This window comes from Haliotis rubra, unplaced genomic scaffold (assembly GCF_003918875.1).
Source record: "Haliotis rubra isolate DU_JTF1 unplaced genomic scaffold, ASM391887v1 Scf184, whole genome shotgun sequence".
Taxonomy (NCBI): Eukaryota; Metazoa; Mollusca; class Gastropoda; order Lepetellida; family Haliotidae; genus Haliotis; species Haliotis rubra.
This window is the reverse complement of record NW_025765825.1, coordinates 983,680-1,008,292: the sequence shown is the minus strand read 5'-3', so window position 1 is coordinate 1,008,292 and position 24,613 is coordinate 983,680. Positions and strand designations below refer to the sequence as shown.

Here is a 24,613-nt window from a genome sequence, read left to right as displayed (position 1 = left end):
ATGGCATTGACAGCTGAACAAATCTAATTAACTATGTACACACATTAAAGGTGCTGACACAGGGCTATTTTGTGATATATAAGGTACCAATGGCAATTTACCATTCATAATTTGTTGTCAGTGTTCAGCTTTTTTTGTAGTCGTGCGTTTGTGTATAAGCTGGGGGTACTGGATAGGGTGCAGCATTCTCTTCCCACAGAGGTTACTTGTCATATCTTCCTAATACGGCCATATTTCCCGGTTCTTGTAAAATCCCCTAGCGGCAAAAGATAGCAACACGAATGATCTCCCTTCTTTCTATCCAATCAGAACACGTGTTACATTGACTTAGATTCAACTTGACTAACACAAGCAAATGTGGGGCCACAAATATCCCTCCTCTGCCGGGGACTTGTGTTGATGTTACACACATGACGTTTAATGGCTAGCATGTCCGTTGTCAACAAGGGCGATGGAGACGCCACTGATCCGCCATAACATGACTGAGTTCTGTCTAGGAGAAACGTTTGCGCATCGCGCAGGGGGAATAGGTTTAGTTTTCTCGAAACATACGGAAATTACCGAGGCCTTGCGAATGATCACTTTTGAAACAACGTCGCTGATTGCACAACTAAATCTGATTGCAACCAATCACGAATACTGAACACTCGCACCATGAAAGGGCCGTATTAGAACAGAGGTTCGTAGGAAGATATGACAAGTAACCTTTGTGGGAAGAAAATGAGGGTGCTGTAGTTGTTGAGCTTTTTTTTGTTTGGGTTTTGGCTTTTCAGCATTGCATGCATGGAATTATAGAGGGTCTATAGAGGTTGATTAGCGAAAATAACTATGTTAGCGCTGTAACGCTGGCAGAATATTGCTCGCAGCAAAACTAGCTCCTGTCATAGGTATTTAATTTATGATCCAGTAATGAAATATTGGTCTCAAACATTCAAAACAGTGTTTGATTTTTATACAAAATGAATGGGCATACAAATATGGGTAGTGAGTATGATGTATGTTATTTGTAGAAGTATATAAGATGTGCCGTGTATATCATGTATGTTATTTGTGGAGCAATATAATCTCAGTGAGGTTGACCTTTTTCATGTTGCATGTGTATAATACACTGATGTTGTGTTGCACAATGAAAGTTGTTCCATATTGTTTCTGTAGTGCATCATGTTTAGGTTTTGATCAGGTTGTTTTTTTGTAAGTTTATAGCTTTTTGGTGCATGTTAGTCTTCATTTGGTTATATACAGATCTACTGACCAATTCTTATGTTTGTTTGAGTTAGATTTAGTGTCATTTAGTGAAGGGGCGGTGGGGTAGCTTAGTGGTTAAAGCGTTGGCTCGTAACGCCAAAGACCCAGGTTCGAATCCCCACATGGGCACAATGTGTGAAGCCCATTTCTGGTGTCACCGCCGTGATGTTGCTGGAATATTGCTAAAACTCAGTCAGTCAGTCAGTCATTTAGTGAAGATTCCAGGGCAGAGATCAAATATGCATATTACTCAAGCAACAAAAATCATAGAATGACTGAATGCTGTTGTGAAAAGTGGTTGTTTTTCTGAAGGTCTGGTCAGTTTCTCACATATTCAAATACTGGTTTGCCTGGATCACTCAGCAAGCTGTGCTGCATTGATAGATTAACTGAGGTATGGTCCACATTCAGCCTTCAAAATGGAAGGCCTGTTGTTGTTAGCAAGTACTAACAGCAAGCTGCGTCATAGCAAAATTGAAAAATAAGAACTGAAAAGAATTGACAGTCATTATGTGAGGTGAGGTGAAATTGGGTTTTACATCGTACTTGAGAATATTTCGCTCATATGACGACGTGCATGCGTGTGTATGTGTATATGTGGCTGCTTGTACTAGCCCAGACTGAAGCTGGTTTTATAGTGCTAGCCCACTGAGATACCATGCCACAGTGAAGCATGAATACCCCACTCAGACACATTATACTGACTCCGAGTCGACCAGTCCTTGTTGTACCCATTAATGCCGAGCGCCAGGCAGGGACCAACAAGTACCATATTTTAACGTCTTTTGGTATGACGCGGTCGGGGATCGAACCCACGACCTTCCGCTCTCCGGGACAGTCATTATGTGGCTTTCTTTCAGTGTTAGTTGTTATCCCATGAATGTGAGCAATATTATTTTGTAGCTGATTGGATCATTAAACCAGGACCATTTGCAACCTGATCATGTTAATTGCTAATTAAACGAAACTTCTCACAGTTGAAACTCAAACCAATTCCTGTTCTCCAAGACTGCTGCTATCAAAAGTTTGTTGGTGTATATGACGACTGATTCGGCTGGAAGTAGTGTCCAAACATCCACTACAAAGACTAAACAAAGTCTTGTCAAGTTAATCTTGCAGGTTTATGATTCATTAGTAGCAAGTTAACTTTAAAGTTGATACTTATTGAATTTATTTAGTTTTTGGACAATCTTGTTTTATTTTTGGCGTATGTATTTCATAACCATTTAATAATGAGTAATTTCCTAAGCATGTTTAAGGTGACCATGTCTTCACAACATTGTCATTGACCTGGCTGTTGTAGACTCTTGTCTCCACACTGGAGGCTACTAATTCAGCATTGTGTCCATTTGAATAATAGCACTATACTCCAGCCATGTTAGGTTATAGCCCGAGGCTATAACGAGAGTTTATCATGTCTGTCTAACATACCTGAGGACATTGGTCAGGACATGACCTGAGGTCACCACCAGCAACCTGTCTGACCAGTCATATGCAGCTTAATTGACCCATTGTGATAACATGTATAATGCCTGGGGCTGATATCAAGAGCAATTAGCACATATTTCATGTTACATAATGTTATTATATAATGCTGTTCTGTGTTTGTGTAATGACAAGACATTGCAGGTACTAACTGGAAAAAATATACACATATATTATTTGGGGAATCTTTATACAGCGGATTAATGTCTAGTCAAATTAACTTGATTCACAACCATTTCAAGAAAACGTGGGTTATATAAACGTGCATGCATGGGTGTTTGTTGTAAATGTTGTGCTTGTGTTGTGAAGTACTCCTTAGAGTTGTAGAAGATAGTTATTGTTATAGTTAGAATGAAGGAGTTATTGATTCAAATTCATCACCAACATGATTCTTCTTTTAATGGATCGTGAATATATTATTTTTCTAATTTGTTTGCATATTTATATATTGATTTTATGTGAGAGGAAATTATATGCACTTGAATTCTGATGCAATAATATTATATAGTTTCCAGTGAAATGTTAAAATCTCTTTGTACAAAGTGAAGGACTTTCTTAAATCTCACAACAGTAAAATTGAAAGCATGATCATAATAATCATGATAGATTTCAGAGGTGACACATACTCTCTTGACCTGGTATGGGGATTTTGACTTGGGGATGGATAAGATCCCTAGCAACCTAATCTTGTCATTAGATGTGAATAAAGGAAGATGGTGGGCAGACTGAGTGACTCGTTCAGTTACACTCCATGTTTTCATTTTCAAGTCTTGAATGAAGTAAGCTATAAACTTGAACACATTGAAGCATGATACCCCGTACACATCTGTTCATGAGACCCATCTGTCAACAGTTTTATTTAGTCAATGTTCAAACCATGTACAACATCATGCTATCTTCTCATGACCTTGAAACATCGTGGACTCATTATCTGGAATGTGGGCACATCACGGAAGTCCTCCCTGTAGTAAGACCGGAATACTGCTGAATGCAAGTGAGCCTCACTGACTGAAGTACTGTATTTCATGTTGGTTTGTCTGGTGTGTTACAGGTTTGTCTTTCCAACCATGGATGAACTGGCAGAGGGCGTTCACTCAGTTGTGGAGCATTACGGGTAAGGTTTTGAACACTTGGTTAGAATGTTACTTGGAAGTATTTGAGTATTTGACTATATGGCATCATATTTATGGAATACTTCATGATACTAGAGTAAAGAATATACAGTAAGAAGCACAAATGTAATATTGATTTGACAAACCCATTGTTTCTCCTTTAAGTGGCATTTAGAAGCTGGTATGATGAAGACAAACAAGTTGTATGGATTGACAACTTTTCATTGCAATAGATGCAAACCTTCAGTGTTTCATTTACGTGATAATGGTTAAAGCATCTACGTCGAAACCTTTACAATAAGGAAGTTGTCCATCAATATAACCTGTTCCTCTGAACCAAATGTTATTGTTTACGTTATTGTTTACGTTAACATTATTGTTTATCTTATTGTTTACTTGATGCAGACACTATTGATACTGCAATACAGCCAGCATTTTTGACATGCAATTTAGTGACTTCACAATAGATAAGGATGTCACACTTGTTGACATAGTGTGGCTCACACTTTGTCACCCAAGCATTCAAGGAACAAAGTACTCGCAGCTTTTTCTAATGTCAGGTGACGTTGTGGGTTGGATGATTTGTCTGGTGTTGTCTCCCTGTTACGTGAATCGATGGTCATTATGAGACTTTTGAGTTCCACTTACACCTTGCACCTTGTTGTATAAGTGCAGAAGTCTTGAACATGAAATTAAACCAAACTTCACATTTGTCAACAGAAGGTACTGCTTCTTTTCTACAGCTGTTTATAAATTCCAGTTATTGATGTGGAGATGATAACTGAAATTCACCTCATTTGCACACTGTTGTTACAGGCTGAAGAGATTCATTGGCTTTGGAGTCGGCACTGGAGCCAACATCCTCACTCGATATTCAGTAAGTAGACACAATCGTGGAAGGTTTTGTGCATAACTAATTACAAACATTCAGCTGTCTACTTCTCAGTGTACAGTTAGAACAAATACAACTTAAATTTAGCAAACATTGGTCACAGAGTGAACATGGTTAATAATTAAGTTGTCATTCCTTGAATGTATAGTAGCCATCCTTAAGACACACTGTGAAACGCATTTCATCAGGATTTAAGCATTTCCAGTGAAACTGTCGTTTACACATTTTCAGATTTCAGGGTCATGGTCATGACATAATGTCTGTTATTGAATATGATTTTTTATATTCAGATTAACCATAGTCATATGAAAACAATTGTGTTATTCTTAACTTCTTTTGGTTTGTGAAAATAAGTATACCCAGCAGTAATTTTCCACATATTTTCCACATAAAATAATTGTCACAAATCCTTGCACGTGAGCTTAACTGTATTGATGTGACCTGTCTGTTTCTTTAACTTATGGATGTATAGCCCCAGGTTTCCTGAATAGCCAGGTTTGCCCTGGCCTGTAGCGCTGCCTCCCCTTGTATGAAGCATGTATTGACGTTCTGTGGTGGTTTCAGCTGCTTCACCCGGACCAAGTTGACTCCCTGGCGCTGGTCAATGCTACTGCCAGTCAGGCAGGCTGGATGGAATGGGGATACCAGAAGGTGAGACAACTTGGAGCAGGTCATGTAAAAACAGCAGTGTTTGTATGTATGTCTGAGGTAACTGAAGACAATTACAACAGCCAAATCAAACACCTTTCCCCTTGTGAACTACTTTCTATACCTTTTTTCATTTCAGTGCTGATTGTGAGTCATGTTTTGGTGAATATGACACTTGGCATGGGGTTGTTTTTTTAAATCACTTGACATGGTTTTGTTTTGTTTTTTAAATCACTTTTTTTATTCAATTCTTTAATTAAATTGTGTTTATAGATTGCCATCAACAAAATAAATATATTTAAAACTGTTATGTTTCTGCCCCATTCATACATTTCCAGTCCGGGTTAGAATATTGATCTTCAGTATCCCATGCTTGTTGTAAGAGGTGACTAACATGATCAGGTGGTCAGACTCACTGACTTGGTTGACACATGTCATCGGTTCCCAATTGCACAGATCGATGCTCATGCTGTTGATCACTGGTCCAGACTCGATTATTTACAGACTGATGCCATATAGCTGGAATATTGCAGAGTGCAGCATAAAACATAAAACTACTCACTCACTCACTCACTCACTCACTCACATACATATCCCAAAATATTTCAGATGAACTCCTGGTACCTGTTCTCTGGACAGCTGACCAACTTCACTGAGGAATACCTTCTGTGGCACTGGTTTGGACAGGTATGTAACCAAGGTTACTTGAGATGTTATCAAGATTGCAGTGTTATTTGTTTTCAGCCATGTAGAATCTTTGATGTCTAGCTAGTAGTAAGCAGTGTATTGTTTAATCTTCTGCAGAATGTTCGATGTTTAGAATCTAGTTAGCAGCTCAGTTTATTGTCATCTATGAAGCATATTTGATGTGTAGCACTGAGTTACTGATATCATCTGTAATAACTGTCATTTGTCTCTTTCAGAAAACTCGCTGGGATAACCATGATCTGATAACTGTATACAAGGAATACATCAAGTCCATCAATCCACAAAACCTTGCTCTCTTCATCGAGTCCTACCTGAAGTGAGTTGTCTGGCTTTGTCTCAGTTGTATATGTTCTACACATGAATACCTGGGTTAGAATTTGTTTCCAGCAACCCACACTTGTTGTAAAGGGCAGCTAAAGGGATTGTGTTGCATGTCAGGGATATGATAATTATCTTGATGCTCATGATGTCTGTCACTGGATCGTCGTGTAGTTAAACGGCAAACGAGCAAACGGGCAACAAACAGATAAAATGATAAACAAGACCAAGATCTATTCTATATCCATACAATCTGTACCATTTACACTAATTTTGTCTCTGTGACTACCATGAGCTGTTTCTAACAGTTTCATACACATCTGTTCAAGAAGTTCCACATATCCTTGTGATTGTTATATACCTCATATGATTGACTAGTTTTGGACAGAGAGGTTGTTGAATTTAAAGGCCTGCACAAAAGGTTTTGCTTGTTTTCTTCTTTTTTTTATGTCACTTCTTGAGTTACCATATTCTGACAAAGAATGTGCATTGTAAGTAAACACATGTTATTTGTTATCAGACGTACAGACATGAACATTGTCCGGGAGCTTGACCCATTGAAGAAGATGCAGAACAGGACTATCAGGTAGGTGATCAGATGTGTGGATAGGAAGTTAAGGAAGGACTGTCTCCATTCTGGGGAAGTGTCTCTACAGTATGGAAACCTGTGCAAGGCAGAATACATGGAGAAAAGACACCTACGAGATACCCAAGAGTTACCCCCACAGATACCCCATAGTTACCCCCCACAGTTACCCCCCACAGATACCCCACAGTTTCCCCCACAGATTGTCCACAAAAGGTCCCAGGTACATGTATCCCCGGCTTGTTAAAGCTGATGGATTTTGGTAATAAGGGTCTGATGGCTACAGTGTGTGTCCCTGGAGAATCAAAACCCTAAAGAGATTAGAAGCAGTTCGTCATGTAATTGTTAGCAGAAATTCTGAAGCTTGTATATCAAGATGCAGCTAATCAAAACCCTAAAGAGATTAGAAGCAGTTCGTCATGTAATTGTTAGCAGAAATTCTGAAGCTTGTATATCAAGATGCAGCTAATCAAAACCCTATAGAGATTAGAAGCAGTTCGTCATGTAATTGTTAGCAGAAATTCTGAAGCTTGTATATCAAGATGCAGCTAATCAAAACCCTATAGAGATTAGAAGCAGTTCGTCATGTAATTGTTAGCAGAAATTCTGAAGCTTGTATATCAAGATGCAGCTAATCAAAACCCTAAAGAGATTAGAAGCAGTTCGTCATGTAATTGTTAGCAGAAATTCTGAAGCTTGTATATCAAGATGCAGCTAATCAAAACCCTAAAGAGATTAGAAGCAGTTCGTCATGTAATTGTTAGCAGAAATTCTGAAGCTTGTATATCAAGATGCAGCTAATCAAAACCCTAAAGAGATTAGAAGCAGTTCGTCATGTAATTGTTAGCAGAAATTCTGAAGCTTGTATATCAAGATGCAGCTAATCAAAACCCTAAAGAGATTAGAAGCAGTTCGTCATGTAATTGTTAGCAGAAATTCTGAAGCTTGTATATCAAGATGCAGCTAATCAAAACCCTAAAGAGATTAGAAGCAGTTCGTCATGTAATTGTTAGCAGAAATTCTGAAGCTTGTATATCAAGATGCAGCTAATAAATTGAAGAGTGTATTCCTTGTTAGATCCTCAATGCTCCATGCTTGTAAATGATGGGCAGGAGGGTAACATTGTGTGACTGAGTCTACCAGGATGCTGTGGACTGTAAGTATGTCAGCTAGCTTGGTCCAGAAGCCCTTCAGACTGTCATGATCATGTTGCCCTGTTGTCATTAACAAGAGTTTTATTTATTTTATCTCAGGTGCCGGTCACTGATGCTTGTTGGAGATGATTCTCCCCACATGGAAGATGTGGTCAACATGAATGGACGCATGGACCCACAGGAGACAGACTTCATGAAGGTACATGCCCAGTATTTCATTGTCATCACAACTTGTTAATCTTTGACTCCTTGAAACCCTGTCCTGTGGTCTTGTGGATCGTGGGGTTCAATCCACAGCTGGTTTTCCTACAGATGTATATAGATGACATTTGTTTCTCTGACTGGTGCCAGGTGTGAGGTGATAGTACTGATACAACAAGGACTAGACAGCTCCGAGTCATGATACTGTGTCTGAGAGGGGTTTGTCCAAGTATAACTGTTGCATGGGCTTGCACTACTTGTCTGGCCCAGTACAAGCAGCCCCACACATGCTAGCATATCCCTGTATCGGTGCAATAATCATGAATGCATCAATAAACCTCATTTCACCCAAACCCATTTCTTCAGAAACATTGAGTATTTCACATTTCTTTTCCAGTTATTAAGGAAATGTCAGCTTATATTCCTTGCACTCTGACTGCCCCATGATTGCATTTCTGATAAAGATAAATATTGTTAATACTTAAGTTATTAGGGAAATAGTATTGGAAATACTTCATTAAATCAGGTTCCACTTGCAGTGTTGACTTTGAAACAGACAGGTAAAGTGTTCCTGTAGTTTCAACAATAATTTAATAATTGATAAATAGTTGGTGTGTTCTACAACAGACCCCTTAAGCATGTGAAGTCTGTCAAAGATTGTTTTGTGTCTACTAGCCTCAACTCAGTTTTGAAGAGATTTTAGCATGTGTTTTCTAAGCTGAGTGCCAAAAGCGTAACCAAAGTTTGCAAGACTTAAGGCTCAGACTAGTAGCAGAAATCTTAAACTGAATGCCTATTGCATGTTTGAAGTACTTATTGTCTGACTCTTCTCTCTTCTCACAGATCGCTGACTGTGGAGGGATGCCGCTGGAGGAGCAGCCAGGCAAGGTCACCGAGGCCTTCAAGCTCTTCCTGCAGGGCATGGGCTACGGTAAGTGAACACACGTACTTGTGATCTCATGACTGACAGCTGAAAGCCTCTAGTGTCACATGGCATTGTCAACACTTCACGTTCCTGTTTGCATAATGTTCTGCCTTTAACCATGAACTCACTGCCCAGGTAACAGTGTAGTGTCGATTTGGGGCTAATTTTAGTCTGGTAATGAAATAAAGCTCTGTATTTGTCCCAGGAGGGAAAACAACTCTGTGCATGTTCTGTTGAACCTTGGATTCAATACCTCAATTATGTGTTCACAGACTATGCATTATGTCCAAGGTCGTGAAGTGTTGACAATGGAGTGCTGTTCTCTTAACCACTAATATCTGACTTGTCTTCTGTTTGTCTCTCTGCTATTCCAACCTGACTATGGCAACAATCTTCTGTTCAACTGTGTGTGGGGTTTGTTTCTGCTACATAATTCACACACCAATCTGAATTTCTTAATGGAAGTGATGAACTACTTGCTCTCTCTTTAGATTTCCTTTAGCTGCAACATGACTGGATTAATCCTGTACACTTGTTTGCATATTCCATTAATAGATTCTTTAAGTCAAATTTCACTGATCAATGCTTGAGACAGTGCTCTAGTTTTAAAGTCGGTAATTTGGGGTAAGGGAGATAACTCTTATATGAAAGTCTCACAGCAAATATCACAGTCAAGTATTGTCACATTGTAATATTCAGAAACAGCTTCTTCAGCCGACACCAAATCCAGATGCTTTCAGTTTCAGGTCTTGTGAACTTGTCTCCAAGTTCACTGGCTAGAACTAAGTATGAACTTGAAAACAAATCATTAGTGCTCGTATTATTTAAAACATCATTGGTGCTCATATCTAAAACACTTCATTGGTGCTCATGATATTGAAAACTTGTGATTGGTGCTATTTTGTTATGGAAAACACACTTTGCACTTTATCTACTTTCATGGATGAAATTATTATGTCATGATAAATGTTTTTGTGATTGATTCTGACTTATACATAGTTATATCTTCATATTTGTTTATATGCTTTCAAGTCCAGGGTAGAAATTTGTAGCCAATGCATGATGATGAAGAATGTAAGCCTTTATTAAAAATTATTAGAAAACGTGTCACAAATTTATTTATCAAAACATGAAATTTTCACTGCTCATACTTTTATTCATCATGCATGTAATCATTTAGTATGGGTTATTTGTTTGTATAAATGTACATCAACTTAACATGGCGAGGGATCTCCTTCTATCATGTCTATGGTAATATATTAAGAACTAATTTGACAAATATTACTGACCAACCATTGGAATTAACTTATGAGCACTGTCCTGTGAAGGTAATTTAATAAATACTTGTAAATCTGTTAAGACTGAAATATTAGAAAATCAGTAATGTAAATGACTGTTTTTCATATTACCTCTTACAGAAAATACACGTCTCTGCATCATTATCCTCCATGGAATCACTGAAATCTTAAACAAGAAAGTGAAACTCATTTTTTGCATGTTTTTTTCAAACGTTTATGCACAAAAATATTAAACTGGTTTCTGTTTGCACTGTCTGATCCACCTTAATACGAGGTGTATGGCCATGTTCAGAACAAGAGATATGTGATTTATAACATGTTACAATAACATGCTGTAACATGTAACAATAACATGCACTGCAGCAGTAACATCAGACTAATACCTCTCAGTGCTAATACCTCTGTCCATACCTTTGTCTGCCTTGTTGTTTGATACCTCTTTAATACCTCTTACTCACTCACTGTGAACTCGAGTGGCTGGGTAGCCTGGTGGCTTAAGTGTTTGCTTGTTACCCTGAAGCCCCTGGTTTGATTCCTCACATGGGTACAATGTGATGCCCATTTCTGGTGTCCCCTGCCGTGATATTGCTAAAAGCAGCAAAAAGAACAAACTTACTCACTCACTCACTCTGTAAAATGATAATGATTGCATTGATCCTAGAACTTCAGACTTACTTTAGAGGGGCATAGGGAAATGTATGTCTCAACTGTCAAGAGCCCCACAGTTGTGTGTGTAGTGTGCCCTGACATTTGATCATGAGTTCCAGAAATGACATGATTATGATAACTGTTAGCACCATACCCATGTGGGTCCTAAAGCATAGCTCTTCCTCCAAGATCAAGCTGACATGATATGTCATGACCATGATTGCCAAAATAGTAGATTCAAAGTAGCATCGACCATATTTCATTCACTTGCTCATGGGGCAAAATGGTACCTATGCAGACACACTGCTTTCTGAATTTGTTAAGTGCTTGAATTCAAATGAGTGGTCAGCTGTTTCTGGACTGGTGCTGTCAGTAATCTGTGGTTGGCCTTGGTCAAGTCCAGCTGTGTTCAGACTGACATCGGATATGTTCTTCACTACCCATTGTTTATAATTATTGAGTGTTTCGAGAATATGGTGGCCATGAGGTCAAAACTCAGGTGTCACATGTCATAATATTCAATTTGCATAGATTGATGCTCATGCTGTTTATCACTGGATTGTCTTGTCGAAACTCAATTATTTACAGGATGCCAACATATAGCTGGAATAAACAAACAAAAACCTCATTGATGTCAACTTTGGTTCTTAAAGTAACTAGAAATAACTAATGCACATGTGTTTTCCTTTCGGTTTATATCAGCATTAAACCCAACTCACTCACTCAATCTCTCTCTGTTTCCTTACAGTTCCCTCTTTGCCGCAGTCCCGAAGCACTGCAGGAAGGATCAGCCAGCTCAGTTCCTCCAACAACCTGGGGAATAAGACAGCAGCTGTCTGTTAGTGTCTGTCCATGTGTAGACCCCCGACATTGCCACTCCAAGTACATCAGCTCCGATAGAGCTACCTAGCTAGATTGCTGTAGCAGCTGGCAAACACTGACCGCCATCTTTGTCCTGTACACTATTTTGATTTCTCGGTTTGAGAAAGGCTGTGCACTCATTTGTGCTAACAGAGTTGATTTGTGTTGTGAACTGAAGGATATGTAAGGTTTGGGGAAGGTGTTATGTGATATATCTGAGCAGCTAAAATGACCCATCACATGACCTGGTTTCAACTCCTGTGGTATGTGCTGACAGAGTTTGTCATGAGTTTGTTTGATCACTTTGACTAACGAAGCAGAGAGAAACATGGTTAACTTTCAATATTTGTTGTGTCTTGGCAATAACATGTGTCAGTCGATCCTGGAAAATAATGTTATTTGTGTACAGTGTTTTGCATTAGAACTTGTTGCTTATCATTAATCAAGACAAATGTGGAATATTGGAGGATTTTTTAAACTTTTGATCTGTATTTTATGATATTTTGCTTCATGAAATTTTATTTGTCACAGTCACTTTATCTGAACGAGAACATCAGAGAACAGAATTCTCCCTTGGCAGAAAGATTGGAACATGTGAATTCCCTGAGAAAAATATTCTGTTAATACATTGACTAGAAACAAGATATTGCCACAATAAAAGTCATATTTGCAAGATATTTTAAAATATTTTACCTACAACTGTTGATAGACAATATTTACATGATATTATTGATGACAGTTCCTTGAGTTATCAGGACGGAATATACAATGTTTTACAGTCAATATTTTAACAATGTTATAATATCATTGATTGATATGATTCTGCTATGGCTGTGAAAATATTCCACAGTTTATTTGATGGAGCAATTATGTCAAAATAACTATATCAGGAATTGCCACTGATTGCTAGCACTGTTGTGAGGATAATACTGGAAGATGACTCTTGGATACACTGCAGTCTTGTAATAGTTGTAACATAATCAAATTACTTGACATTGTCTGATGTCTCAGTACATTTGTTACACAACATTTGTTTTTAACATGTATGAATTTTATGCCCTTTTGTAAATATTTTGCTTCTCATATTTTCCATTTTAGTTGTCATGTGAATGAAAGATTTAATTGTGTACAGATTATGTCTATTACATTGAGACTGGAAAATTATCTTGATTATGCTGTAATATCATGCCATGAACCACTTGGTTTTAGTAATCTTGATTCTAATTTCATGTCTAATTTCTAGTCGAAAACGTTCAGATTTCTTTAAGTGTCCTGGAGCAGATCGGTATATCAGCTGATAATGTTGCATCTTGCAGTGTCTTGACCACTGTTTTTAAGCCTGCATGTTCATTTCATATTCGCTGTTTCTTTTGCACAAACTAAGGTCACATTCCTATGACATACAAAATAATATGCACCTGGAAACATATATAAAAAACATCCAAGTTTTCTTGTGGTGAGAATATTGCCGATGTGACGTTAAACAATAACTCACTCACTCACTCACTCACTCTTGTGGTGAACCTCCATGACTGTCTTAGGTATGCCAGTAACCGAGGCACATGGGATTAATCCCATGTTTCTTGGTTTGTCAACTCTGTTCATAGGTTCCACTAAAATGTTTAATGTACAGAAGACTTTTGTCAAATTTAGCTGAAAGGATTCAGTTTTAAGAAATGGCTATTGCTGTTTTGAATGGTTTTCCAGCTGTATATATTATTTTCACTGCAAGACCATGCTCATGTTTTGTGGACATCTATTTATTTTGTGATGGAAATTCAGACACAGAAGATAATATATAATCTGAAGAAATAGTAACTATGACAGATGATGTCGTAAGCCTACCAGGTGCTGTCTTTGTCACATGTTCAGAGTACCTCGGTGATATTAACCCCCACAGACTGTCAGCCCTTAATCCTCTTTATAATATAATATTAGCTCCAGTAATATATCACCCGATCATGATTATCAGCTGTTTGATTATAAGTCTTGGATTCAGGAGCATGAGAATCAAGAATATATTTTATTTGTGCCGAAGGCAGTGTGTATTGTGAAGGAATTTTGTGATCTAGTGCTTATGAGAGATGAATGCATTCCAAGTATTTGTATGTCTGCTATGTATAAACACATTGATTTGGACATTGTTATTCTATGTAATATTTGTGATATTAGTTGGACAGGACCAGTTTAGTTTCTCTTTTTGCAGATTTCTGGGATTGTAAGGGCAGGAATGAAAGAGAATATTCTTGTCAGTTAATGTGAAGGATAATTTTATTGATATAATTGTTTTTACATAGTGAAAGTACCTATTTTTAATCCAATTTAGAAATGTGATTCTTTATTCTATCATTTTAATCTAATTTGAGGTATATCTCAAAACATGAAAATAAACAGATCTGGCCTAATGTTGTATTACTGTATATTACACTTTATAACTTTACTCCTCTCCACAACTCGTCATCATACATGGTCGTTCTTTCAAGACAAACCTTATGTTCATATTTCCATATTTTCAGACAAGTAGCGAAAGACTGAAACACGCAAATAGATGCAATCTCACACCAAGTGCCAAAACCAATGCAATTAATGTATGCACAATAACTCCCACGGCACAATTCTGTTCAAGTCACAACTCTTAGCCGACAATTTGCGAAAGGATTAATTTTAGTTTTGTGACAACAAATGATTTGTCAGAATGTTTGCTTTTATAACTCTTATGATTAACACAATTTATAATTGCCGTTATATTTTAACTTACATATCATATTTTATTTATTGCTACTCAATACATTTTTGGTATTAGCAGGTTTTACTTTGTACAGAATGTGTTCACTTCATTAATGTGCAGACCAAGTAGAGAGAGACTATTGAGAAGTTCAATGACTGCAGCATTGTGTGTAGGAATCTATTTGTGGGGTAATGTATCTACTGCACACGTCTGTAGACAATAAACAATGTCCGAATATATGCTGTGTCGTCTTTCATTTCATCCCATTCCCCATGTCTACTAATAAATAGGTTCCTGTAATCCTCTGCTTGCCATACGTTGACTGTGATGAAGGCAGGGGACACACTGTAGCCTGGATGGTTGGTTATGTCAGTACAACCCAATATCTGGGGTGGTTGTTCCTGTGGCCAACTGTCTGGGCCAAATATTTTATCTAAAAGGATTACACCCAAGAACAACTGAATGTGTCAGTGGGTGGTGCTTCGCACCTGCTGGGGGTGGACTTCGTGGGTTTTTTTATTCTTTTATCGAAAGTGAATAATTCAGCTAGTGTGAATACAAAGAACCTCCGCGAATTCACACAGATGTCGTTTAGTACCCAGTTGATGTGACGTTGGTAACATAATGCTCGTCTCAGGGCTGAAAATACGCTCACTTGTACCAATCTGAAGTATCATAACCAATACACGGAATGTGTCAATATGTGGTTAGCAGGTAGCAGAACAGATTCCTCTACACGAAACGTTCCGATCAGGTCCTCCACGGCACTCACCGAACGTCCAGTAATCGAGGACGAACGGCAAAACGTGCAGAGAGCTATAGGTACGCGGCCGAGGTGTCCTTGTACAAAGCAACCTTAGCGCTACACAAGTCGTAAGTCTATGTTAAGGTTTGTTTGAACATATTTTATTCAGTATTGAAAGGAACTGGGCATAAGTTATTCAACTGATTAAAAGCCCGCTCCGAAAATTACATGGAAAACATACGTGTAATATAGACATTGAACAGACGCAAGACATATTACACATTAATTGAGAATTTGAGACCCTTGCTGTGTACAATGAATTTATGGACTTGACTAAAAATATTTTCATTTATAGTTTGTAGCAGTCTAAAGCTGTCGTACAGAATGGCGTTAATATCTATGCTTACTTTCAAGGTAAGGCAGTTACCTTAGGGTTAAGAGCGCTTTGTACAACGGCACCCATGGAAGGTGCACTAATCAATTTCCACTCAAACAGTTTATCTGCTCATCTGACCGGATTCCGGGGTACAATTGGTCACGGGCAGTGGGACAGTTTGAGATTCGTGGCAATTTGTTGAACAGTACTAAAACGATCTATGACCATACGTCTTCAATCGCATTTCTGGAACTCGAACCAGTTCTTCATTTTTCAGAGCTGGAAGATATCTGTGACCTTGAATGGACTGGGCTTGTTTAACTTGTTTACTGGTGCTGGGATTGCTGTATAATTCTGTTCTGGTTTTAAGAGCAAACCAGTCCTGGAGTGTCAACCAACGAATTACAAAGTGTTTTTCAAGGTCTCGTGAAGACACTCTGTACACATTGCGGCCTCTGGAATTGTTCTTTCTCGTTATGTTAGCCATCAAACTATCAAAGTTGTTTGTGGTGCTTCTTTTGTTATCAGATGTGGAATACTTCATATGTAGCGGGTTGGAATAAGCAAGTCTTACATCATGCTCCGTCGAATCAGCGGACGTTTGTTGAATCGTGATGGATTAAGCCATTCCTTCCAGACACACACAGTCAGACTATTGCTGACACTGCGGCTACACTCTCCAGTAGTAAAGGGGTACTTTGGAGCCCCCTGTGTGTACCCAATCATAAATTGAATTGTGGCTCACACTACTATTGGCTTAAGTTTAACAAGGCTTGAGGCTGCTGTACTGTATACGCAATAAATTTACCATATACTTTTGAGTATCCAATTTACTCTTTCACCCACTCGTTGTGTTTCCACGTGTTGAAGTTCTACTCTAACTGTGAATGTGTCACATTCTTCCACGTGAACTACCCCCAAGAGGATACAACACGCGATGTTTGTTAATCTGTCATGTCATAACTGATAAACTACACAATTTATTCAAATCAAAACGCCGGCTGTTCTATAAAATCTTTATAGGTACTGTATAAGTGAGTATTACTGGATTTTTAATACTGATAGTATCAGATTCGACACTGAATAGTTTCCCATTGACCAACAGCTCTTGCTGGATTTTTAATACTGGTAGTAAAGGTATCCGAAGCGTCATGTGTCCGAACGTCTATTGCCAAAATGGAGAATGCTTAGTCGCCGAATAATGATAATTACACCGCAGTATCTTGAAAGACACTGCCTCAGGTACTTAATCGTAAGGTACATTTATTGTTAGAAAATAATATTTTGAACAATATTTTTGAACAATATATGTTCAGTTTATGTGGAAAAAGGGAAAGTGTGTTGTTGCCTCTCGTGCAGGTTGCTATAGGCACTAGAATAATCATCTTCCTGTTTCTCTGTGAAACTAGTTCACAATTAACACCGAACGCGGTTAACCCCCAACCCGGTACCCATGGTGTACACCTGATCTGTTCAGCTCACGTTCAATCAATAATATCCATTTTGAATACTTGGTGTTAAATGTCGCACACAGCGTGTACAATACAAGAACATCAAATAAGCAATTGTATGTGGAACCTTAACGTATACCTAACGTATCATTTGTCGTATTGAATAATGACTCGAACAATTAAAAGGCACTTGCACAATGCGCTTCTATTCAAGATCGAATGTTAAATGGGTGTGTTACGACAAATGTTTGACACCTATTCAAATGCATGTGAACAATTATCCAATATATGTTCAATATCCACAAATGTATTGAGTGGAGTGATTTATGTGTTTAGTTGTTGTACACACACATATATGAATGTACATACAGTCCTGCGTTGCCGGGCGAGGGGAACACGATGATGACATAAGCTTGCTTTCTATGGTACCGTACTTACTCTTGTTAATTTGCCATTTATGCTTTGGGTAGCACAGTGGCCTGAAGCACCGTAATTCGATTGTTCAGTTGTGCCCCCAAGTCAGGATCCGTTGTGGGATTAAATAGTAATAAATACCAAATTCTCCTTTAATACTGCAATGTAAACCAACCCTCGGTGGTTTAACCTGGGAAAAGTGTACAACCTCCATCACTTCTAAAAGTGATGTTGAACACAAACCACTCATTTGTGAATTTAACCCGTGAAGATCCGGGTTAGAATTGATCTTCTGTAACACATGCTTGTCGCAAGAGGCGACTAACGGGATCAGGTGGTCAGGGTCGCTGACTCGGTTGACACATGTTATCGTATCCCAATTGCGTAGATGCTGTTGATCACTCATGCTGTTGATCACTAGTGCTGGATTGTGTGGTCCAGACCGCCGCCATATTGCTGGAATATTGGTGAGTGCGGCATAAAACTAAACTCACTCACTCATGAATTTGCCATTGGCTTTAGCATTTTCTAGCGCTAAACCATTACATGTATTTAAGACGAGAGTACACAGCCAGACACACAGAGTCTTTATTCCAATAAGAAAATACAACAATTAATTTCTAAGAGGGGAAAGTTCTATGGATATACAACTTAATTATTACAATATATGCGACGTTTCGGCGTAGATACTAACACCGTTATCACCACACCGACTTCTAAAAGCCACTCAAGTTCGGTTTTACTCCACTTGTAGTAATATTCCAGCAATATCACGAAGGGGAACACCAGAAATGGGCTTCACACATTGTACCCATGTGGGGAATCGAACCCTGGCCTTCGGAGTGACGAGCAAAGGCTTTAACCACTAGGCTACCCCACCGCCCCCACTCAAAGACGTCAGCAATAAACATTTCATAAGTCTAAAGTACATAGTAACATTTGATAAAAGAGAACATATAAATGTTATATAATATATTTTGATCACCAGTATAGAGATTTGTGGAACCTGATGGGCAATGTTTAATCAGTAACATATAGTCTTGCGTTGAAATCAGATACTATATAAGGTTAATAGCATGATCAATCACCCATAGCGTCGGAGAATGATGACATACTCAGGTACAAATGTGATAGGTGAACTTTTACAGGTAATGAGTCTTCTGCTTCCAGGGTCTAACTAGACTACCGTTTGATGGAAACAAATATCTCCGTTATTGAAAAGGAGCCCCAGTGAGATAGGTGACTGAACCTGAAGCTGGGGAAAATCTAGGCTTGGTGCATCTGATACTTTTCGATGACAGCAAGGGTTGGGCGGAGTGAAAAACGTATCATTCAGGAACGTGAGACTCCGGTCTAACCATCCGTGTCCACACTCATGCAGTTCAACCTTAAATAACGTGACGTGAAAGGACATATTCACTCACTCACTCACTCACTCACTCACATGATACAAACTAATTACGCTTTTATACACATGTACGACACATCTTCAAATGTACGTATCCGAAATATTACGTACGGTGACAACTAATTTTGAAGTTTTATTACCTCCAGGCTTCACGCTACACTATTTAAGTATGATTGGTTGTCAAGTTCGAGAGTCGATATTTAAAATCAGTTTTTGTAGGTCGTTTGGAAACAATTCACCCAACTACACATTGCACAATCCTTGAAAACAAAACATTTTATATTCGCGGGTGATAGCCAAATTGGCACGAGGCAATTAGTGGAATTAGATGTCAGTTTTATTTCATACGGCAATTTTCTGACCAGAAGCAGGGATGTATGATTCACAGCGTAGAGTAAACATGGTTTGTTGGTTTGTTGTTTAACGCCTATCGGTGATATCCCAGATACATGGCGGCGATATTCCTTGGGCCTTAGGCGGATCCAAGAGTGTGCTGCGTCATTTTTGTCTGGAAAGTTTGTTCAATGACCATTGAAACTCGGGTGAAAATGAAGTGTGAGCCCCGTTTTCGGAAAGTGCACCCCCCACCCCTTTCTAAAATCCGGTATTCTAATTGTCTGTATCTTAAACCAGTGGTTGATATTATGGGCAAAGTAGGTCCCACGTGTCGGGGCACGATGAAAGCCAAACCAGCCTGAATACCTGAACATTTTGACCATACCCTACTAGCAGCACGTAGGGGTCTGTAAATAACCTAGTCGGAAGACAATCCAGTGATCAGCAGCATGATGATCGATTTACGCAATTAGTTCGATGATATGATAGTAGGCGTGTGAAGCCTGAACAGAAACATTTGTATAAAATCCAAGAAAGCTCGTCATTTGTATCTATTTAATTTTGTGATGTTTTGTGATACTAATCGGAAATAAGAAAATAAAATTGGTTTCTAATTGTATTCTTAAACTGTTTTGGCAAAGAAGAAAATAAATGCAAATTGTACTGTTACGACTCTTACAAGCAGGTTGGTCTTTTCGTTTTTGAACAGAAAAATACTATGGTCATGGTCGTTTAGTGAGTCAAGGAATTAAACATTCATAAACATTCATATAATATTACTGTTGATTGTTTAATATCATACAAACGTTTCAGTCGTGAGGATCCGTGTCTCTAAAATAATCTATTTACTAAACAGGATAAAAATGTATTGTCGCGCGCACCTACTGTTAAATAACGGACACGAGCTGCCAGCTGTACGGTAATGAGGCCGCACATATGCAAACGACCCCTGACCTTTCATGCCGTAGCGTGGAAACTGGTAAACATTCAAGATGGCGGCTAGTTTGTGTTGAACATCAGGTGCCCGTTTCCTCACAGAAAGTTTTGAAAGAAACCAACCCGAGGGAACTGTCCAGCTGAGGAGGCATCTGATCTGTTTGGGAGGTTTATATATCCGCAATGTCGGACGGAAATCTTGGCCGTGGCTCGAAGAACCGGGCCACGAGCGCCGAGGCCAAGAAAACTCGACTAGCTGCTCTGGGACCCGGTGAAAACATTAAAGAAAAGCAGGTATTGTCAACATATATATGATAAATTAATGAATATATATACATTCTGAGCTCAAGATATTACGTGTATTCATATAATAAGACAGGTTTCAGTAATATAAAAACGCTTTGGTTTGGAAACTCTAATCGTTACCCACCGACATGCACAATGAATATACGCTATATATAATACAGTGTGTAACTAAAGATATGTGCCATTGTATATGTAATATATGCAACTCCAACCATGCTCTCCCATCCCGAAGTATTTCTTCTTGTTTACAAACAGCGATTTTTAATTCTTCCATAGATCTATATACCTCATGGGATGATATGATGGCAGATATTTTATAAATATTTGTTCTCAATTAAATATTAATGTTTTGACACATTTACTGATGATTTAGACACATGATTCCATATCACAGCATGGCCATGCTATAAATCCAGAAACGGCCATTCATACTTTGTATCAAAATATCCATAAATTCTATAAATTTATCTGCCTTGATAATGAAGTGAACTAGTTGAAGTTCTATACATCAATTACCGGAGATTTATAATAGCCCTAAGGTATCTTATAAAGCTATGGTCCTTAAGGTATCTATGGTTTGAACTTAGGGATAAGTTCATGAACATTTTCAAACAGTTACATCCAATTATAAACTAACTGGAATACCAACAAGTGATCCATATAGTTTATCTGTCATACAACCCTGCATTTGCACCTTAAATGTTTATGAAAACCTTCATATTTAATTTTTTGCTTGTTTATTTCATTGCAATAAAAATGTGTAATCTCTTCTTCTTGAATCATCAGGGTTAGATTCTTTTACAAAACATACCACAGAGCAACTTATATACTCTTGAGATATGCATGTCCAAACTTGTAATTTGGAATTATTTTCAGTAGTTATAAGTATTAGTATATAGACAAGTGTAAGCATAGCTTATTTAACATTATTTTACCCAGGCTTTGGACAAGTGGCTGCACTTCTACATACAGGAAGAACCATGTTGAATGCAAAATGCCTATACAGAATAAAGGGACATAACTCTGCACATCATAGCAATAAGCTGTAGCCATTGCATGTGGGAGAACATAAAATCTCACACAATGTCAGTCAGCTTGTCAGTCAGTCCATACTTTCTGGTATAACGCTGTACCAAAATCTGAGTCTTTCAGCAGTCACCACTCCAGTTGTGCCATCTTATACATGTTAATACAGGAATTGTTAAGATTGACTAATTCACATGTTGTATTGGTTTGTGAGATCTAATAATATCCAATTGCAAGTTGCACATCATGTTTATCTGTGTTTGACTTCGAACTGATTCATATCAAACAAACTATATTCACTGGAGCCTCATGATCTTCTAGACAATAACTGTATAAATGCATGAACCCATAAAAATCATGACAAAGACAATTGTGTTACATCTTCACAGGTTTTTCCAGGAACTGTAGATAACTCAATGCATCTTTGGTGGTTCTGAGACTTCAGTTAAGGAGGCCTAGCTATGATAATGTTTTCAAAAGGAAGTAGATATTATCAGACCTAGAAAGACAATTGTGTTTGAATTGTGCTTTTCTGATTTCATAATGAAGTAATGTGAAAGATTAAGACAATAATTGGTGTAAACAATTGTTTGTGTACCAGAGCCGTCTACAATGTTCAATTGGCACACCGTAACTAGGCATGGCAGGAACCTGTGGTACTGGGTTTGAAACCCAGTTGACCCTGATTGAGTTTCTTGGTTTGTCTGCACCATTCCTATGTTCAAGGGTTTCAACAGTAAATGTCTTACACCTGAACCACTATAGGCTTTCATCTGTTTTGAGACTTGGATGAAGTTCAAAGTGGAGTTAAACCCATCTCACTCACTCACTCACTAAGTGAAGCTGATACAGTTATTGTCACTGTGAGAAGAGGGAAATCATAAGCTTTGGGTAATGATACATATAACAGACTTGGATTTCAATGACAAATTGAATTTTGCAACATCTTTCAGTTATCTTGTCCAGTCAATCTCCAACTGCAAGTGAAATAAAAGTTGAGTAAATGTTAAACCTAACAAACCGCATGTAGAAGAGAGAAAAACACTTGAAACCTCATCAAAATGTTGCTACAACTGTAACACAAAAGTTTGTCATCCAAAACATCATGTTTTTGTTGCTTCGCTTCAAAAATAGAAATATGTATTAGTATGTGCATGTTTTCCCATCTGATTCCATGTTGTGGTATGAATTATGTAGCCACCAATGAATGAGGTTTGATTAACGTCAATCACGTGTCAGATTATTACTGTGTGAAGCCAAGAGTATTGACACTAATCAGGTTAGTAGTGTTTATTAGCGGTAATAAACATGGTAATATCGCACCTTATTTATCATATTTCACAGAGCATTGCCTACGATTGTTCCAGAGCTCTCAAGGGTGATAATATCTATGTAGTGGGGATAATCCAACTGGCAGCAGGCTGTACAATCCACCTAATGTGATTGACTGTAAATAGGTTTAGTCACACTTTATTAACCCAGTCAAGAAACTTTTTTTTATCTCTGCAAGGAAAACTTAGGGTTGACTAGTCAGAAATGTGATGTTAATCTAAACATTTATCAGTTTTATATCTTAAAATCATGTTTGTAATAAGCAAATTAGTCAGTTGAAGTTTTGAAATTTTCACATTCTATTTGTATTGTTTTGGTAAACATTTGTTTGCATGAACTTTTTTACATTTCCATCCTTTTTGATATCAAATTAATTTTATTTTTTATTTTATGAAAATATTATTTCAAATAAATTTATGATTTAATTTTTTAAAACATTGATGATCATTACTAATTAAAGGTAATTTGCATTTGTGTCGCCTGTTTACTAGTGTGTATGGTGTTCCCAGTTACCTGACAGTAACGACAAGCCGCTTGGCCTACCTGTCATCAGGTGTAGCGTCACACGACAGATCCAGACATGTTACCTGTAGTGTTTATTGTTGTGTACCCCGCAGGCTGGGTGGGCAGGGAAAGTCCAGTACATGCTTGAGACCAGCTGACTAGCTCACTCAGCCTGGGGGGGTTGTACAGGCTTAGACTTGACAGGCTGGAGGCGGGCTGCATTCCTATAGGTTATACTTGAAATGAAATAGGAAATCAATATATACGACTTGATCACTGTCACAGAATGGTCGTAAAAGGAGTAGCTCAAAGAAACTAGGATAATTTAGTCTTGTATATTCATGGCTGAGTCACTATTTTGCATTTAGATATATTTATGATTGTATGTTAACACTGTTAATATGGTAAAATCTAAATCTATATAATCTATGCCTTATTTTGATTGCTATTACAGACCCGTGCAAAAAGTATTCGGACACTTGATGTAATTTCCATAGACTTGCATGTTATTTCAGTGGAGCATAAATAATTTTCATGAAGTGAGTTTAGGATGTATCTTTGTAACCTTTGACAGGCAAATTTGAAATCATCTCTGCTCTCCACACATAATTTCAGTTCAATTTTCCGACCACTATCTAACTAATGACATCACATTTATCAACTACATATGGTTCCACAATGCACAATTCCATAGGCTGACGTATTAAAGGAGTTCACAGCACTGTATATATGTTGATTAAATGTGTTGCCATTCGATAAATAGGCAACTCAAAATGAAACAGAAATTATGTGATTGTAGGTAAGATAATTCCTCACAAATGAGCCAAGTTTGACTTGGATCTTAAGAAAATTAAATCCATGAAAATTATTCATGCTACACTAAATTTACATGTAAGTCTATGGAAATTACATCAAGTGTCCGAATACTTTTTGCACTACTCTGTAGCATGCATTTTTTTGTAGTCGATGG

The 24,613-nt window shown here is 38.0% G+C and overlaps 2 protein-coding genes across 5 annotated transcripts in view; both read left to right on the top strand.

The window, feature by feature from the left end:
- The window catches only part of LOC124273790 (protein NDRG3-like), a 37,560-nt gene extending 24,026 nt beyond the window's left edge, over positions 1 to 13,534 (top strand). For all 4 annotated transcript variants that reach the window (XM_046709097.1, XM_046709096.1, XM_046709098.1 and 1 more), the window contains 9 exons: positions 3,782 to 3,844; positions 4,659 to 4,719; positions 5,299 to 5,385; positions 5,992 to 6,069; positions 6,306 to 6,406; positions 6,929 to 6,994; positions 8,248 to 8,347; positions 9,193 to 9,280; positions 11,969 to 13,534. In XM_046709097.1, the coding sequence (XP_046565053.1) occupies positions 3,782 to 3,844; positions 4,659 to 4,719; positions 5,299 to 5,385; positions 5,992 to 6,069; positions 6,306 to 6,406; positions 6,929 to 6,994; positions 8,248 to 8,347; positions 9,193 to 9,280; positions 11,969 to 12,063 (739 nt within the window). In that variant the 3' untranslated portion in view covers positions 12,064 to 13,534. The remainder of the gene's footprint in view (positions 1 to 3,781; positions 3,845 to 4,658; positions 4,720 to 5,298; positions 5,386 to 5,991; positions 6,070 to 6,305; positions 6,407 to 6,928; positions 6,995 to 8,247; positions 8,348 to 9,192; positions 9,281 to 11,968) is intronic.
- A 7,009-nt stretch (positions 13,535 to 20,543) lies between these two features.
- LOC124273788 (dynein axonemal heavy chain 5-like) overlaps positions 20,544 to 24,613 on the top strand; it is a 97,921-nt gene continuing 93,851 nt past the window's right edge. Inside the window, 1 exon segment of the mRNA XM_046709095.1 lies at positions 20,544 to 20,769. Within this exon segment, the coding sequence (XP_046565051.1) occupies positions 20,659 to 20,769 (111 nt within the window). The 5' untranslated portion in view covers positions 20,544 to 20,658.